Source organism: Apium graveolens, chromosome 2 (genome assembly GCF_009905375.1).
Source record: "Apium graveolens cultivar Ventura chromosome 2, ASM990537v1, whole genome shotgun sequence".
Lineage (NCBI taxonomy): Eukaryota > Viridiplantae > Streptophyta > Magnoliopsida > Apiales > Apiaceae > Apium > Apium graveolens.
Genome location: NC_133648.1, coordinates 18,177,085 through 18,196,111, shown reverse-complemented (window position 1 = coordinate 18,196,111; position 19,027 = coordinate 18,177,085). Strand labels below are relative to the sequence as shown.

General features: G+C 33.7%; 2 protein-coding genes across 2 annotated transcripts; one reads left to right on the top strand and one right to left on the bottom strand.

Moving 5' to 3' along the window:
* Positions 1-1,529: 1,529 nt before the first annotated feature.
* On the top strand, positions 1,530-8,526 carry LOC141707051 (peroxisome biogenesis protein 22-like). Its single transcript, XM_074510019.1, has 8 exons — positions 1,530-1,774; positions 3,727-3,957; positions 4,044-4,091; positions 4,694-4,750; positions 4,845-4,946; positions 6,418-6,483; positions 7,489-7,590; positions 8,117-8,526. Exons 1-8 carry the CDS (start codon positions 1,682-1,684, stop codon positions 8,219-8,221), a joined length of 804 nt encoding a protein of 267 aa, XP_074366120.1. The 5' UTR covers positions 1,530-1,681; the 3' UTR covers positions 8,222-8,526.
* Positions 8,527-11,697: 3,171 nt separating this feature from the next.
* LOC141707050 (peroxidase 3-like) lies at positions 11,698-13,636 on the bottom strand. Its single transcript, XM_074510018.1, has 4 exons — positions 13,236-13,636; positions 12,934-13,134; positions 12,614-12,776; positions 11,698-12,361 (listed from the first exon to the last, which is right to left on the bottom strand). The coding sequence occupies exons 1-4, from the start codon at positions 13,443-13,445 to the stop codon at positions 11,946-11,948; spliced, it is 990 nt and encodes a 329-aa protein (XP_074366119.1). The 5' UTR covers positions 13,446-13,636; the 3' UTR covers positions 11,698-11,945.
* Positions 13,637-19,027: the final 5,391 nt, after the last annotated feature.

The window sequence follows — 19,027 nt, the reverse complement described above, 5'->3', positions numbered from 1 at the left end:
TATACCCTTGAGATATCCATGAGATTCCTTACGTTTTTATTTAAGTATTTAACCCTCATTGATTATGATCTTGTTTTATCGAATTATATTGTTTATCATATTGAACTGCTTTAGGATTGGATAGTTTTTATATATGTGGACCAGATTCGTGGTCAGACCATACCAATGTTCAAGTTAGGCCAATATGTGCCTTGGATCCAGTAATTAGAGCAGTGCTGTGTGCTTGCTCGGGGTTAGTGCGTGACTGATCAGCAGCCTAACCTTGGTTTTTAAAACTTAAAATGAATATCCAATTCTAATGACTAGTTAAAAAGAAACTTGATTCATCTGGATTATCTCACTTGGTCATTATTTAATCTCAGTTATCGTTATTATGACTTGCTGAGCTAGTTAGCTCACTCTTGCGAATCTTTTTATGTATTCTACAGTTAAGAAGGATATGGTTGATAGTGAGGTTTCCCAGTTCAATGTACGAGCTAGGATTCCAAATTGAGTTAGATCGAGCTAGCAGGAGCTTATGGCGGTAGTGAGATAGTAAGATTGCAAGAATAATTTCATTATCAGTTGTAAGTTAAATTAGTTAGGATTTGGTACGTTGTAATAAAAATTAAGGTTATGGCTTGTTTTCATACTTAAACCTGTTGCGATCCATGGTTACATAGAGCAGGGTCATTGCAATTAATATTTCATATACAGGTTGATATATTGTGTTTGTGTTGTGGACCCCAAACTTCTGACCCGGGTTTGGAGGGCGTCACATTAGTCATAATTTTAGATACCCAAAAATTACAGATCGAATTCAAAATGTGACGAATCTATATCTTATAAATTACTCGATAACCCTTTTCTAAGGTTCGATATCCATATTTTGATTCAGATATGAATTTTAACCTTAATTTGACCCAATGAACTATCCACTTTTAGGTTTGGTATCAATATTAGATTTATAAAAGATCCATGTACTTATTATTACCCAATTTAGTTATGGGAACTTTACAATACAACTTTAAATATGAATTTTGTTATTTATGGTAAGTTTTTTATACAAATTTGAAGTAAAATTTAAATTTTGTCACATTCATTTATAGAATTGATCTCATAGAATATAGAATTGATCCGACAATTTTTTTTTATAGAATTGATCTCATACAATATATAACATATAAAATGACACATGTAACGAAAATAGTTTTTAAATAAATTTATCATAATATATAAATGCAACATGCTTATTATATAGATAACTTAATCTTTCGGAATCATATTATTTAATTTTAATTATAAAATTTATTTTATTTATATTTATTAAATAAGTTTTGAGATACCCGTGTGCAAAGCAAGTACTATATTAATCTAGTTTACATTTCAATAACCCAAACTATTTACATTTGAATCTGAAATTAAAATATCTAATCCGAAACAAACCTGCTGCCGAACCACAGGGCCCAACTCGTTTACCGCCTCGGATCTATTTACGTCTATCCTTATTCTTTTTCCGGTTTAAAATTAAGTAAATATAAAATACTACCTTTCTTGTAAATTAATATTTAAATATACATTTTCTCCGTCGCTGTACACAATCGAAACAGAATGGAATAATCTTCTGCATATCCAAGACTCGAAAGCTTGACGATTTCACCTCAGAAGACAGCAGCTCAACGACGTCGTATTCAGTTTGGGCATGGCTGATCACTCCAAAGATGATATTTTTCAGCTGATCAAGAAATTTGGGGCTTTTCTCACCCTCAAATTCAACAATCTCTTCAATAATCTGGTCATTTTCTCAACTCCATCTCTTTATTTACATGTTTTTATCTCTATTTATGTATATTTTAGTATGTATATAAGCTTAATTTAGTTAGATCTTATCAAAGACTGTACCTTTACCACTAAAAATGAAAAAGAATAAGAAAGATTGTACCTTTATTGTACATTAGGGTTAGTTATAGGTGATGGGGAGTTTATTGTACATTAGGGTTAGTTATAGGTGATGGGGAGTTTATTTGTTGAAAATGAAAAATGGGTATTATTGTTTTTTTGGTAAGTTGGTTTGGGTCGGTATCGTTTCTTGATTGGTGCACGTGTGGGGATTGATTTTGTCGAATTAGGGAAGGTTAAGATGGCCCTAGTTAGAGTTGGAAATTTTGAGATGACCGGACTAGTAGAATTTTTTTAAGTATGTGGTTTTGTTTTTTATGATGAAGGTGTTGGAGAGTTCAAAGATTTGTTATAGGTAGTGGGAAGGAGTGTTAGACTTGCTAATTCAGTGAGGTTTGATTGATTTTTGGGATAATTGTAGATAGGATAACACAATTAGTAGGGTAGTGCGAATAGTTGTGTAGATGAAGTTTGTCTTGCTCTAATGTAATGGGACAAAGTGTAACGGTTCTGACTCTAATGTAATGGGACAAGATGTAACGGTTCTGACTGGGGAAGTTGTCGTTCTGTTTTGTTTCTTTGGTTGATATTTTTGAATAATGTAATGCAAGAATAAGGACGTGGAATTAATTAGGGCTTTTATACATTGTCACAAATATTTTCCATTATGTAGATGAAATTTGTTGTGTTCTAATGTAATAGGACATGGTATTAATGGGTTACTCTGGAAGTTGTCGTTTAGTTTCTTTGGTTGATGTGTTCTGTTAATGTAATGCGAGGATGTGGAATTAAATAGGGCTTTATATGCATTGTCACTAATTATTTCATTAGCTTGTATAGTTAATAAGTTAAATTGCTCATCCATGGTTACCAACTCTACTGGTTAATTGTTTGGAAAATAAACCTAAAATTTGTGCTTTGTACCCCTTCTTGGATAATGAAGATGCCATTTTTTGTCGAGATATGCATTTATTATCAATTATGTACTTTGTCCATTCTGAAATTTAAACAAAAGAAACTCTAGTTTTTGTTATTAAATTGATTCAAGTTATGTTCAGATTTCTAAGCGACATACTCAATTTTGCTTATAAAATATTATTACTCTGACTCTGACAACTATCCTTTATATAGTGTTGACTATTTTGATTAGTTTTTACATAAATAACCACTTTCTGTTAGACTGAATAAGCCAAAAAAAAAGACTATGATGATTATTTACCATTAGTTTTTATAGAGTAAGTAGGAGCTCAGCAATGAGATATAGCTTTAGAAATAAATTATGTTGTAGGACAAGCTATATGGTTTGGGAGTTCTTCCCTGAAGGAATATCTCAATTGAGACGATTCCCTAAGGAGAACACACGACATGAATAAGCATTTACTCAAATCTAATTATCCGATCAGATCTCCTATTGCAGGACTAACATATTTCACAGATCTTGATTTGGGATTATAAAAAAATTAAGTCTAATATATTTCTAGTAAAACATTAGTAGTACCATATATATTTAAAATGAACAAGTCCTGAAAGATACAATATATTTTGTTTGATTGTAATAATAAATTGTTAATTGCAGCTACATTTCAATCTTTGTAATAAACTTAAATTTTAAGAACTAATATATTATATCTTGTTCTGTATCATATGTGCTGGGGAAACCATATGCCCTCCTGGTTGTGGTATGAATTTTTAATTATATGGATGGAAAAACTATTACTAACTTTTCAAACTTGTGTTCTTCTTTTCTGGGCGCTGTATTACAGCCAGAAAGATGGAGGAAATCTAATTATATGTATATTCCTACCTATGTTCCAGTATGATGTTTTCATAGCCTTGGTCTGATTACAGGATTCAAGATCAATTGGGGCTATAGCAGGATTAGCTGTTGCAATTGTTTTTACTTGGAGACTGTTGAGGTCACCTAGTGAACCCCAGGGAAGGCTACCTAAACGAGAAACTACAGCACCTAGTAATTCTGGACATGCTAACCATTCAAATCATAATCTAATATCTTCTGACGTATCCTCACAAGATTCTAGTGCACATAATGTTATCGATGAGTTATTTCAGCCAGTAAAGGTAAATTCCCTTTTCCCTTTGCACCTTTAGTATTTTAATATGATTTTAGAATTAAAATTTGCATCTGACTTTTTTTTCTGCCGCAGCCAACTCTTGGACAAATAGTTAAGCAGAGATTGAGTGAAGGAAGGAAGGTAATATGACATAATGTGAGCTTTTAGACAGTAAAATTTTGTTGATTATTCTCTTCATGTCTTCTTTGATCAGAGTGAAAAGAATTAGGAAGATTAGGTTGCATAATGTACATGACGTGGCATGCTAATTTGATGTAATGCATGAAACATTAGGTACATCAATTTTATTGGTCATGCTCTTTATGTCTCCTTTGACCAGAAGTCAAACAGTAAGTAGGAAGAAAATAAGGCCGCTTAATGTGCATGGCTTGACATTTTTATGGCATGGTTGGGCTGTGCAAAGAGCTTAATTTGAATGCATTTTAACAGTTTTTAATAGTTACGGTTGGGCGCAACCTGAAACCTTTGGTTTTTCATAGATACTTACGACAAGTTCCATGAGATTAACACGTAAAAAATGGCAGATGGTATGGACTTTGTCAATGAAAGTTGAGATATTACACATAGCCCTTCAGATTTTTTTTTGCCAAATTGCCCTAAGATTAATTGTTCTCAATCGTATACGGTTTTCAAATTCTCAAGCATGCAGTTAATCTTTGCTTTTTTGTTATTTTTATTTTTACTACTATTTTTTTAATTTTAATTTTTTTATTTTTGCATAGGTGACATGCAGGTTGCTTGGTGTGATACTAGAAGAAAGTACTCCAGAAGAGCTTCAGGTTGAAACTAATATGTCAGTACCAGTTACAATGTACCAACACATACGAAATAGTTAACATTGTCTTGCCTTCGTTTCTTTTTCTTTCTTTGTAGAAACAAGCGACTGTGAGGTCGTCGGTCCTGGAAATACTGCTCGAAATTACAAAATTTTGTGATCTCTATCTCATGGAAAGAGTTTTGGACGATGAGAGCGAGGTGCACATTCTTTCAATTGCTTTTAGTGAGAGAATATGATTACTTGCAATGTTTTGTTATTCTTTGTAAGGTGTTCGAGGAAAGTTCCTTTCTTTTACCAGAATACTCCATGTGTTCAGTAAAATCAACTTATTTTCAAGTTGAGTAGTCGTAAATAGTCATCAAAATAATAGTTAAACTCTGACCAAAGTCTGCTGGTCGCTTTATTTTGGGACAAGGAATGATTAGTTTTCCCCTTGGTTTGATATATATGTTCCTGTTCCAATTTATACAGGCTTATAACCTGTGCAATGCACAAATAGTTCAATTGATATTTATATTGTAATTACGATATCTTTTTATTTATTGAAATATATAATTTCTATCCTTATGCAAAGAATATATTTTAAGAGCATATAAAATATATGTTATCTATAGATATCTTTATTTATAATCAATAATTTTGTTGTTATTTCTTCTACTTGTCAATTATCAAACCTTAGACCTTTCTTATTTAAGACTAAAGAGTGACAATTAAGTAAGAAGAAATAGGTGTTATGTTGACTTTGGAAGCTGCGAAAAATCGAACCCTAGAACTTTCTTAATATCCTTGCGCGACGATAGACGAACAAGGTCTAAAGGTCCCTGTATTATATATAGAATGTAATTTGTCAAGTATTTCACTTTACATTAAGTAGTGGATTTAAGGATGTGAAAGAGCATCTCCGGTAGAGGTGCCAAGAGAGATGCCCCAAGTATTTTACTTCACATTTTAGTACTACAATTTACTTAAGTGATACTCCGTTTGTCCCAACCATTTCTTTTCACCTTCCTTTTTAGATGTCCCTTCCCATTTTTTATATTATAAAGTTTCCAAAAGTAGTAAATGTTTATAATAGAACAATTAAATACATCCACTACTTTCCTCAATTACACTCACTTTAAACATAAAATATTAACTTTAGACACTTAACTTACTTTTCACAACTACTTTAAATATTTTCTTAACCTCCGTGCTCGACCTAAATGTAAACAAATGGGTGGGATGGAGGGAGTAGTTTTATTTTTTATTTTTTTTACTTTTTTATGAACTAATGTTAATTTAATTTGAAGTATTCTCTCTCAGAGCTCAGATGAAGGGACTTAGACTACTAGTAAACTAATTGCAAAAAAGTACATGTAACACCGCTATTACAATTTTTTTTGTCAAACCCGCTATTACAATTTAATTGATGTGGACAACTGTTTTAAAAGGCAATGTAATATTCCTAATATCAATCATTTTTGAATTGTCTCTAGTTTTGGAGAGGCATTATTCTTTTCACATACGTTTACTTGTTTTCACATGTCATATATAAATTTCACCCTTTACAACTTTATAACGATGAGTGCTTGCTGGAACTTTTTGGAGCAAGTGCAATTGGCAATGCCAATGGTATGTTCTCTACAAGGATTAGTGATGCTTCTCGTTAATTGGTTTATATTATTGCAGAAAAAGGTCCTAGCGGCTCTAGAAGATGCTGGGATATTCACATCTGGTGGCTTAATTAAGGACAAGGTAAAAGTAGTTTAATTTCTACTTTAGTAGCATGGTACATACGGTAATCTCCCTTCAAATACCATTGGAGTTTACGGCAGCCTTTATACAAGTAGCTTACACGTGGCATGACACATCCATACATGAAATTTCACATGACACTACCTTCGATCCAGTGATGGAAGCAGGGGTGGGCCCAACCTACCGTTCGATTATACATAGTAATCGATTTTTGTAGCTAAGTAACCATAGCTCACATGAGAAAGCACCCTCTGGGTTTATCCCTGAATTTCCATTTTATGCAGCTCTTTACTTTGTGTCCTTTTTAGATTGTACAAAGGTAAAAATTTAAGAAAATTGGAGGTGCAGCCCAGATCGTATAGCCCTTGTTTTATATATAGAGTTTGAGTTTCTGTGTTTTAGTACTTCTTTTACTTATTATCTATTTCTTCATCTATATGTCCTTGCTATGTACTAATTTTTGTTTCCAATTGTAAAAAATAGTAGTCATATCTTTATGTCACTGTTTATGTGGATTGAAGCGTCTCAGTGTAACGGTTCCCATGGGCATCCGTCTTGCGATCACCCTTTTAATGCATTGTGGCCTATGTACTTATATCTGTCAGCGCTGAGAAAGATCAATTACCAAAGGGTGTTTCAACTCTTCCGACCATATGATGTACTAAAAATAAATATTTTTTTAATCAAACCATATGTATTTGTGAACTTTTCAAGATCCATTTCAGCTACGTAGTTAAGCTTATACAGACAGAACATATTAACCAATAATTACATTCAGGCAGGACAAGCCGACTTATCTAGACTTGAGAGAAATTTAGAGAATATTTTTTGGACAATAGTTTATTCATCTTTGATTTAAAACTTGCAATTGAGGCATAGAGTCCTAGAATAAAGTCTTGTTTCTGGGCAAATATTTGAAGCGAATCATTTTTATAGGTTACCTTGTATAAAAAGCTGAGCTGAATAATTTTAAGTTCTATTAGTTATCTTAAAATGCACTTGCAGGTTCTCTTTTGTAGCACGGAGACTGGGAGAACATCTTTTGTTCGGCAGCTGGAGCCAGATTGGCATATAGACACAAATCCTGAAATAATCCATCAGTTGTCGGTAATATTTTAATCTGATTAGTCATTAGTGACCTGGTTCTTTATGCATCCAGACTGAATTTAATTGATTTTACCTTGTAGCTTATTTTGATTATACTTCACAGTGGATTAGAATTTAGAAATTAACTATCGTCAACCTAACAAAAACACATCTAGTGTATATATGTGCTGAGAAGTCGCTAACTTGAGTTATGTATCATGAGCACATCTTCCATTCACAAGTCTGTCTTGAACAAGCTACTAATACAGATACATTGTAATTGATTCACGGGTGTAACAGAAAGTAAACAACTTGTAATTCTGGATTTTTTAAAATAGGAACTGCAAATTTGTTCCCTACTTTTATGCACCTAACATAGAGGTTGCAAGTGCCGAGCTGCTTTAGTTTAGTACAGATCTTATGCCGGTCATAATTTAAATATCTTAATATCACCAAAGTTCTGATGAATTGTAGTAATATACTTATATAAGAGTAAATACATGTCTAAGTAAGAACTGACTCCTGACTTTTCTGTTGAATGGTACAGAGGTTTATAAGATATCAACTTCACATTGCATCAGTCAAGCCTGAACGGTCGGCAGGGAATATTCTCAGCTCTCCGTCACTGGAAGAGTTCTTCGGATGCGTTTAACTTGGAAACTAAGTAAAAACTGGACATAGATTCTCAGTTATTTAGGTTTGTTATATAAATTGCATCAACCCTTTTCTTTGGTTCATCATTGATTGTTGTACTATGCTCTCCTAGCTGCCTAGCAACCAGAATGGGAGACTTGTCTTGTATTTCCAAGACTAGTTTAAGTCGCAGGACAACTCTCTTTTTGGTCTTTGTGCAATATACAGGTTAGTTGTACAATTTGGAGTTTCAGAAGTTTGTTCAAATGAGAGATGCAACATGAAGATTAGGGAATTCCACAGTAACTTAACTTGTTCTCAATATCTGTTGATCATTACCTGGTAAAATTTCAGCATATACAGTATGACATCGTTATAAATTTACATACGGAGAAAGAGAGACAATTAAACAATATATTGTAACACATGACAACAAAAAGACCCAACCATTTTGATACTGTAAATTTATATGACAATGATTTAAAAACATAACAAATTATACTTCAGAGAACTTAAACGAGTTGTACAGAGCTAGTGATGGTGAAAGAATACAGGAAAAAAAATACAAATACTTGACATTGTTTCAGCTACTTTGCAGAAATTGTGGCTTGATAATATTTGCTTATTTTGGACGGTTGAAAAATGCATGTGCAGGTACTCTCTTTGTTTTTATACCGTTTTTACATGTCCATTTAATGAAAATTATTTGTTTCAAATTAGTTATCCATTTCTTGATAATAAAAAAAATTAGTTGTCCATTTCAACTATTAATATAAATTTAGATTTCCAAAATTCATGTATCTCTAGTTTACATTCACAAGATCAAAATAAAATTACATATTATAATCATTTAAAAGTACACGTAAGGGGGTTATATCCAATTTGTGTGGAAGGACCCCTCCCCTTTTAAATATTTTTTACATCTACATCAGCTGTTTTAACGAGTATGATTATCCCTATCTTTGTTGGGTTGGAATGGATTACATAATTGGTTCATGTCTATGGATTAGTTGACATTTTACACAAAATTTACGAGAACAATTCTGTAATTTGACAAGTACAAGTTTTGTTGCTAATTACTGTTTGCTAGAAACTTTTGAACTACATTCACGAGTTCACGAAATGGGAAATGAAACAATACGAGTGTAAATCTTTGATACATAGAAAAAATTAAACATTTAAAATTCATTATATGTAGCATATGATATTTTAAGACGAGGGTACTCATCATGCTTGTTTGTGAATTTGTACATGAACTCATGGCTTCATTGTTACTTTGCAATCGAATCTGAACAAAACTCGAACTCGGCTGATTTATAAATCACCTAACAAATTGTACTCAAGCTCAGCTCATTAATGAATAAGCTAAGCTCGATCTGAGTTCTTATTGCATCGTCTATCAACGAACCATCATTTCTACTATGGTTACATATAATACTGTTAATAACATGGCAACATCATATAATTGTACTATTGAAATCTTGAAATCATACTGCACTTGAAATCTTGAATAGTAAGAAATACTAAAATCTCAATTATTTCTCAAACTCGTAATGTTTCCACTATTAAGTTTTCCTTAAATCTCTTTCTCTATACGCTTCCCCCAACTTTAGCTAACATGATCAGGGACATTGAAACCCCCTGGAACATGATGAACTTGCTTCCACGTTTTGTGTTTGAATCGGGTTTGAATTTCCAATATATGCACACGACACGGAATAAATAAATATTTAAATTTTTAAAAATATATAATATATATATATATATACTAAATACCAAATTTGAATTTTATCTATTCTAAATAACATATATATAATTGTAAATATTAAAATATATTTTATTGTTCATTGACTGCGTGAGTGAGCATTTCACCATTTAATTATCTATTATATTTTTTAATAATTAATATATTTCGTATATAATCCGTGTACTTTAGTATACTAAAGCGGATAAATACGAATATATTAGTTCAGGATTACTTTCACCAAATTGGTACACGAATGTAAATTTGGTTGGGTTCGGATTTAAGGTTTGGTACACGAAAACACGAAAGTATACGAAATGTTTGTACACGGCACTAAATATTGCCGGATCTAGTTTGAACTGTGAAATAACAACACCTCAGCTGGTTCATCATTCTCTTCGAGTAGCAGTGATCAGCGGCCCCCCCTTCCTCAACACTCAAGCTGTCATGCAGCAAGCAACCAAGTTGGAATTATTCAAAGGGTCCAAAATTTACTGACTTTCATGGCCTCTTTTTCAAGCTCATATAAAAATTGAATTTTTTGTGCATGTGTTAAAATGACACACATATTGTACATTTTTGCAGAGCCGGCTTGAGCACAAGCTGATGATACTACCGAACTGAAGCACCATTAATAAAAATATTTTAGGGACACGGAGTACTTTTTTTTTGAAATATAATGATATCTCTAATATTGAAGAAATAATTTTGTTTTTTTTAAGTTGAGAACTCATTTAAGTCAAAAAGACTAGTGCGACGATTAATTAGTTAAAAGTGATAGAAGAATGCGCTATCTAAACGTCATAATTTCTTGTAAAATTCTGTTAAAGTATACAAAGTCACACAAAAAAAATCGTTTGGAGTTTCAAAATTTTCAGGGCCGGCCCTCCGTTCTTGAGAGTTAGTTCAATTACATTTCAAAAATTCTTAGGGGTGAGCAACGGGTCAGAACCGGACCGAATCGAACCGGAACCGAAAAAATCGAGAGCCGAAATAGCAATATTTCAAGAACCGAACCGGACCCGTTTATATGTAAGAACCGAACCGGAACCGAACCGTAAATTTCGGTTCGGTTCGATTCCGAACCGAAAGAACCGAAGTTATATTTTATTTTATATTTATTTATATTTTATATTATTTTATATTCTAACTTTTTAAATTTTGACTAGTTTTGATTATTTATTAAGGGTAACTTAGTAAAAATGTTTTTTTATTAAATTCGATTACTTTCTAATATATAAGAAGAAAAATATTTATAAAAATATTCGAAACTCCATATATATTTAAGGAAACGAGTAATACAATAAAAATCATATTTTTCTTAAAATTTATCAAAATATTATAAATAAGAAAATATAATACGTAATATATATATATATATATTTATATATATTTTTGTATTTATTCATTTATATACGGTTCGGTTCGGTTCTTACGGTTCTAGTATGTTAAGAACCGAACCGAACCGAGAACCGAAATTTCTATAAAAACAAGAACCGAACCGGACCCGAATTAGTGAATAACCGAACCGGAACCGTAATTTTTAATCGATTCGGTTCGGTTCTCGGTTCTGAACCGGGAAATGCTCGATCCTAAAAATTCCCCCCCTTCGGTGGTAGTTCAAATAAATAAGATGGTATACAACAAATAAAATTTTAAGCTTGTTTGTTTATCCAGGTAGTCACCAGCTAATGTGCACAGCAAAGGTGTATGAACTGTTGATGTAACTATTAAACAAGGACATTTAGAAATAAAGAAATTTGGAAACTTTAGTTCATTAAGATAATAAACTCCAGCGAGTTTATTGTTTTTCTGCATGAACAGCAGCCAACAATTTGGATTTTTCCTTATTACAATATAAGGATAAGAAACAGAGGACCACAAGCTAAACTATTACAAACAAAAAAAAATGAAGAAAAAGAAGAAGAACAATGATGTAAATCAATTATTCACACAATGGACTCACAAAGCAAGCAGAGAATCAAAACCAAGTAGCCTTTTAACTATTCACAAAGGCGCATACTTTCCTTATCTCTCCAGAAGACCCTGTCTTGACATTGATTCGACCCATTTTCTCCATGGACTTTGCAAACTGAGAGAAGAAATTCTTTTGTGATCCCTGAACAAGTTGAGTGATAAAATTGTTTGTGGTTGAGCTTGTTGTTAATGCTGAATCGGATTCAAATAGGCCTCTTCGCTTCAGTAGAAGCGAGTAGTAGCTAAGGTCAAATGTTCTAGCACTTCCGGGATCCATTTCAACTTTTGTAGTGTTGTCTCTGATTGATCTGCATTTGTTAGCTTTCAAGTTTGTTGCGTATTCGCTGTCTAATGCCGGATCTTGGTCTCCTCTTCCAGTGAAATTGTATAGCCGGCTAGAGAAGGAGTTGCAATGAGCAATTCCAATTGTGTGAGCACCTGATAAAAAACATATTCACCCAAAATTAGACACATTTTCCAGCAACTTCATTATGTCATGCATGTTTGTCTAAGCTTGTAAGATTAAAAAAAAGTGCTGACATATATAAAATTGTCGATTCAATTTATAAGTTCATACCTGACTTGAAAATGTAATATAAGTCAAATAAAAGTTACAGTGACAAGTCAACTAAGAGGTTGGACTCTTCAGTGACTTAAAACTTGAAACAGTATTGTTCTGAATTTACTTACCGGATAAGAGAACAAGATCATTAAGATCAAGCCCCTCGTTAGCGAAACTTGTTTGCAAGCTGGAAAAATTGAAACTTGGGGCAGGGATGTTGTTGTTAGCTTCCGTGACATTTGATATCGATCCGTCTCTTCTGCCTGTTGGTACCTTCCAAGTTGGACCTCCCTTCATCATGCAAAAATAATACAAAACATTTTAACATCTTCTGCTGTATTAGGTAAGTTTAATTATTAATAGGCAAGAAGACAAAGAAAATGCAAATTTCTTCAATACAATACTGTTTTAACAATGCATATTAGTTTGTGTACACATATGTACTTACAGTGACAACAATGGAGTCTCTTGCAGCCAAAGTGATAATATCTGCGCAGGAGACTACTCCAGGGCATGCAGCTTCAAGTAAGCTTTTGATTCTGTCAATAAAATCGAATCCTCGAACTGTCTGATTCGGAACAGCAAACCTCTCAGTTTGTCTCCCTGATGTTGTTGCAGTTGAATTCAGCAAGATAGACGCATCACAACCCTGATCAAAGAAGACATTAGCAACTAAACTGACATAAAACATGGTCTAATGACTAAAACACTGTGAATATTTCGATATATTTATTAATTAAATAAACGAACCCGAACAAAGCAATCATGGAAATGCATTCTAATCAAAGCTGCAGCTAGTGATGGAGCATTAGGAATGTGCTCATTCACATAATCCTGCACAATCTTCTCTGCATTAGGACAGCTCGTTGAGTAAAATCCCATCTTCAATTGTGCATGAGTAGAACTCAGAAATACCAGCATGCTTATAACTACCAAACACAAATAATTAAAAGCCTTCATTTTGCTGAACTGTGACAACTGACAACTCTATGTAATATTGAGGTGGTGAAGCTACTACTATTAGGAGAAGCAAATTTATAGGCAACTTCTAATTATTTAACAATTAACATAGATATATAATAGTAAAGCAGACTACTGATTGCATGAATTATGATGTTGCAAGATACGTACATGGAAGCGACAAAAGCAAAGTTTATGGCTTTGCTCAAGGAACATGAGCCTGCTTTGTGGCACTTTAAAATAATAATTTAATAAGAAAGAAAAGCTATAAAGAAGGTGATTAGTTAAGGGCTGTTGATGACTTTTCTTTAAATAATTTATTTAGAGTTTATTGGATATTGATTTAAAATCAAGTGAGGACGACTTTACACCTGCTATAGAAGATGCATAAAGATGGAGTGTGCAGGAGTACCCCAATTTTAAGAAACTCGGTTGTGAAATTCGATGGCTCGATAGATAATATAATATTCTAACTTTCAAGGTAAATGAGACAGTCTCTTGTGCAAATGAGATAGTCCCTTTACAAATGAGACAAGGTATGAGACAGTCTCAATTAACTGCAGAAAGTAAATAACAGTAATGAAAATGCAGAATGCCGAAAACTTAATAAGTAATAACACCGGAAGTTTTCACTTGGTTCGGCCCGTACACCTAGTCTATGGCCTACATCCAAATCCCTATGCCAACTATCATAGAGAATGTATTATATCCACTTAAAACAAAGTACTTACAACCTTTTCTTTATTACAAACTTGACCCACTTGAAAGAAACCTTTCCCTAGCACACAGCTACCTAGCACAAAGCTACTTGGCCTTCATCTTGTAATCAAACTCCCACAACTCGGGACAGGTGATATAATACACCTTTTAGATACAAAAATATAATGTGAAAGTTTACAACTCAAACTAGGCTTCTTGTTTACTGGATATGTATCTCGGGTATAGAACAAGAAGGTATTTTTCAGATGATAAGAATTGACGTGAAAAGCATTAGCTGAAATCTGAAAAGTGAGTTGTATTTATAAGCAAAGTTCTAACAGATTTATTTTCAAACAAAGGATAAAAAAGATAAGATTTGAAAGCAAGTTTGTTTGAAAATATTTGAATGAAACTTGAGAAACTAACCTGTTAGTTATTTGAAAAAAATAAACCAAGTAAATGATAAGTCTTGAAAGATTCAAACTTGGTTTATAAGATAAGGTTTGTTTGAGATAAGTTAAAGAGATATTTATCCAGTCAAACAAGATTTACACAAAACCCTAACAAACCTAAACCTGAGAAATAGTCTCCTGGAAAATCTGAATCACTACAATCTCTGGACTCTAAACTTCTGTTATGTTGCGATCTGAATATCATCATAAACTCGTAGATTAACATTCTACCCCTTTTATGATGATGACAAAAAGAACATAAATGGTCCCCCTATCAAAAACACTAAAGGCCTGTAAAACAGAGTTAGATACAAAAGAATATATTGCAGTTTATAATATATGTATGTAACAGATATATGAATGATACAATATAAATGAGATAATCAAAAGATATAAACCTAAAAAAGAAACAGTCTCAAATAAACCAATCTAAGAACAACCCACCCATACAACCAGGGTGTCCAGTTGTCTTAACATCATTCAAAAATAATAAAAACTCATCCATCAAAGTATCATAAAAACATCAGAGCAAACAGTCTTAAACAGATAACCAAGTCTTAAACAGATAACCATCAAATTTAAAACTTAACAAAACATAAAACTTCTCCCCCTTCATCATAAAAGGGCCTCAGTCGGAATCGTCATCAATGTCAACTAGAGCTTTGCCTTTGCCTGAACCAGAAGCCTTGTTTTGGGATGAAGGAAATACAGGAGCTGAACCATACTCTGAAAAGAGCTTGTCAAAAGCATCTTGAGCTGGTGCTTTTCCGTCCCGTTCCCTTAGCCAATCAAAAATCTTTGCTTTGTATTCTTCTCTTGTCATGCCGAAGACCGAAGGTGGAGGGATGACAGGAAGTGGCAGAGGAGCTGTGATTTCTTCCAACGTGCAATCGTCAATCCAGTCACGCTTCTTGTGCCAATACATTTTGCTCTTATCTTTCATTGATGACAACTGCTGAGACACAAACTTCGTCTCTGAACCAAGCTTAAAAAACAACTTAATAAACTCTTTTTCCCATGCCTTAGCCGAGGAAACCATTCCTTCTTGCAGAGTCCCAAACTCAAAGTCTATTATCTTAGCTAACTTGACATCAGAAGCATGCAACACAGAAAGCTTTGCATTCATAGAGTCCAAAGACGAACAGACAAACTTTCTAAACAACTCAAAAGAAGCATTCATAATACTAACTTCAGATGTCAGTGACCCAAGAGTTTTTACAGAAGAAAAATGTTGATTAAGATTAGCCAAAGCGGCAGAATTTTCACTTAATTTAATCAACAAGGAATTAGGCAAGGTGTTTGTAGGTTGATCAAAGGGGTCAGACGCATAGTTTGGAGACTTAGGAATACCACCAACATTCCTATGAGAATCATAAAAAACTAACTCATTTGACTCAGAAACAATTAAATCATTTAAGGTTAACACTGACAAATCAAACACAATCAAAAATTTATCAGTCACAGGAGCAGGGGTCAACACATGAAAGTACTCAAAAATACGAGACAGGAGACCAGGGTATGGTAAATGCATAGAACCATGCTTGGCACAATGACTCATATTAGATATAATTAAAGAAACAACATCACACTGAATCTTTTTCACAAAAACAGACATAAGAACACAATCTTGGAAAATGACTCTATCACGACCAGATTTACGAGGAAGAACATTCGTATGAAATAAACGAAACAAGACAAGAGAGACTGGGGTTAAATCTTTTACCGAAGGTTTGATTGAGACAGAAACAAAATTGTCACCAAGAATGACCTTGAGCTGTTCCTCGTACTGAAGACCTGGAATATCTTGAAAAGCTTGATGAGTTGTCGACGGACAAACTCCCTTGTCAGAAACACCAGTAAGCCGTGCCAGTAGATCAACCTTAAAACATACGGGATTCCCTTGGACTTCTGAGAACACAATTTTTCCGTCCAGAATACGAAGTTTGGCGTAAAACTCTTTCACTAACTCAGGATAAATAACATCTGGGGGCGACAGTAATGACGAACAACCAACTGAATCAAACAAGTCCACGATACCGACTTTCTTGAGAAGATCCAGATCACAAAGACGTTCCTTCAAAATCAACTTTGACATCACTTTCGTCGAAGTAGTCTCCTTTGCATGTCGCTCAAAAGAACTATCAGTCGTTCCGCTTCATACTTCCGGTTCGAAATTACCGACCCGTTGACGCTTGGAGCCTGAAGCTGCATCGGTTGGGGTTCGATGAGCGGCGGATCGAGAACGGGTGAATGGTGTCGATTTACGTGCCATGGATAGAGATGAGAAAGTAGAGGAGAGATGAAAAAGGGTTTTGATTGTGTTTAAGAAAGAGTAGGTGAATAAGAAACCGGAAAGGTTAAGAGGATGACTTTAAATAAAAGTGAGAATTGAAGAGTTAGAGATGGAAAAGAAAACGAACAGATGCAAGACAGAAGTGATGTACTGAAAGAGTAATACATGCACGAGTTCCAAGAATATGAGAAGTCTAATCAAAGATTTACAAAATCTATTGTTTTATACACGCATAAACACGCGGAAAAATAAAATAAAACAAAATGCTATTAATCACAAATTCACACATAGGAATACAGGTAATAATTAACACGGAACTTAATTCCCCAAGACAAATAATAGATACACAACATATATTTAAGTATAATTCACAGTTCATCACATAAAATTACATAAAATCACATAATAAATTACAGAGAACACATACCTAATTCACGACGCATTATACAAAATCTATCTTCAGCTAAGGGCTTAGTGAAGATATCTGCACGCTGTTTCTTAGTAGAAATATAAATAAGCTCAATATTACCTTTAGAAACATTATCTCGTAGAAAATGGTGACGAACATCAATATGCTTAGTACGAGAATGCATGAAAGGATTTTTAGAGATATTAATTGCAGAGGTATTATCACAATAAATAGGAATATTTGTATAAGAAATACCAAAATCCCGCAATGTTTGTTGCATCCATAAAATTTGAGCACAGCAACTTCCAGCTGCAATGTACTCTCCTTCAGTTGTAGAAAGAGCTACCGAAGTTTGCTTTTTGCTATGCCATGCAACTAAACAATCTCCTAAAAATTCACAAGCACCACTTGTGCTTTTTCTATCAACCTGTGACCCTGCATAGTCAGCATCTAAAAAACCGATTAAGTCAAAGGAAGAGGAGCTTGGATAAAACAATCCCAAGTCCCTCGTACCTTTCAAATATTTAAAAATACATTTAACGACATTCAAATGAGATTCTTTAGGTTGAGATTAAAAATGAGCACACAAGCATACACTATACATAATGTCAGGTCGTGAGGCAGTTAAATATAACAATGAACCAATCATACCTCGAAATTTAGTGACATCTACAGGTGTACCCTGTTCATCCTTTGAAAGCTTAACTGAAGTACTCATCGGTGTTGATTTAGGTGTGGCATGATAAGTGCAAATCTTTTGAGTAAATCCTTAATATACTTGTCTTGGTGAATAAATATTCCCACATTAGACTGATTAATTTGCAAACCTAGAAAGTACTGCAATTCACCCATCAAACTCATATCGAATTCCTTATGCATGCAATCAAAAAACCACTTACACAAAGATTCGTTAGAAGATCCAAAGACTATATCATCTACATAAACTTGAACTAAAAGAAAGTTATTACGTTTATGAAAAATAAAGAGAGTTGGATCGAGTGTACCGCGAATGAAACTATTGTTCACAAGAAACTGACTGAGACGCTCGTACCAACAACGAGGGGACTGTCTCAATCTATAGACAGATTTCTTGAGCTTGTAAACATAGTTAGGGTACTTCTCATGAATAAAAACTGGAGGCTGCTTCACGTAGACTTCCTCCTTGAGATAGCCATTTAGAAAAGCGCTATTGACGTCCATCTGGTAGAGCTTGAACTTCTTGTGAGCTGCAGAAGCCATCAAGATTCGAATAGCTTCTAATCGAGCTACTGGAGCATATGTCTCATCGTAATCAATTCCTTCCTATTGGTTGTATCCCTGAGCAACCAAACAAGCTTTATTTCGAATAATGTTTCCATCTTCATCCTTCTTATTCTTGAAAACCCAACGAGTACCAATGATCTTGGCATCCTGAGGAGGTGGGACGAGTTCCCAAACATCACAACGCTCGAACTGGTTCAATTCCTCCTGTATTGCAACAGACCAGTATTCTTCTGCAACTGCTTCTTGAGCATTCTTTGGTTCGAACTCAGCAACAAAAGCACAGAATGCACATAAATTGTGAAATCTGCTTCGAGTAGAAATCCCTTGATCTGAATCAGTGAGAAGATTATCTAGTGGATGGTTCTTCACAATCCTATAAGATTTAGGAAGTTAAATATTACTCATCTCTTCCTCATTAGAATTGTCTTCCTGGAAATGAATAGGAGTTGTCTCATTCAAAAGAGAC

What these genes read in the sequence shown, in the direction of transcription:
- LOC141707051 (XM_074510019.1), top strand. Translation starts at nt 1,682, where the DNA reads ATGGCTGATCACTCCAAAGATGATATTTTTCAGCTGATCAAGAAATTT. An exon ending in AGTTATTTCAGCCAGTAAAG is followed by an intron (nt 3,958 to 4,043) that starts GTAAATTCCCTT and finishes TTTCTGCCGCAG; the next exon opens with CCAACTCTTGGACAAATAGT. An exon ending in AAATAATCCATCAGTTGTCG is followed by an intron (nt 7,591 to 8,116) that starts GTAATATTTTAA and finishes TGAATGGTACAG; the next exon opens with AGGTTTATAAGATATCAACT.
- LOC141707050 (XM_074510018.1), bottom strand. Translation starts at nt 13,445, where the DNA reads ATGAAGGCTTTTAATTATTTGTGTTTGGTAGTTATAAGCATGCTGGTA. An exon ending in GAGACTCCATTGTTGTCACT is followed by an intron (nt 12,777 to 12,933) that starts GTAAGTACATAT and finishes TGCATGATGAAG; the next exon opens with GGAGGTCCAACTTGGAAGGT. An exon ending in TGATCTTGTTCTCTTATCCG is followed by an intron (nt 12,362 to 12,613) that starts GTAAGTAAATTC and finishes GTTTTTTATCAG; the next exon opens with GTGCTCACACAATTGGAATT.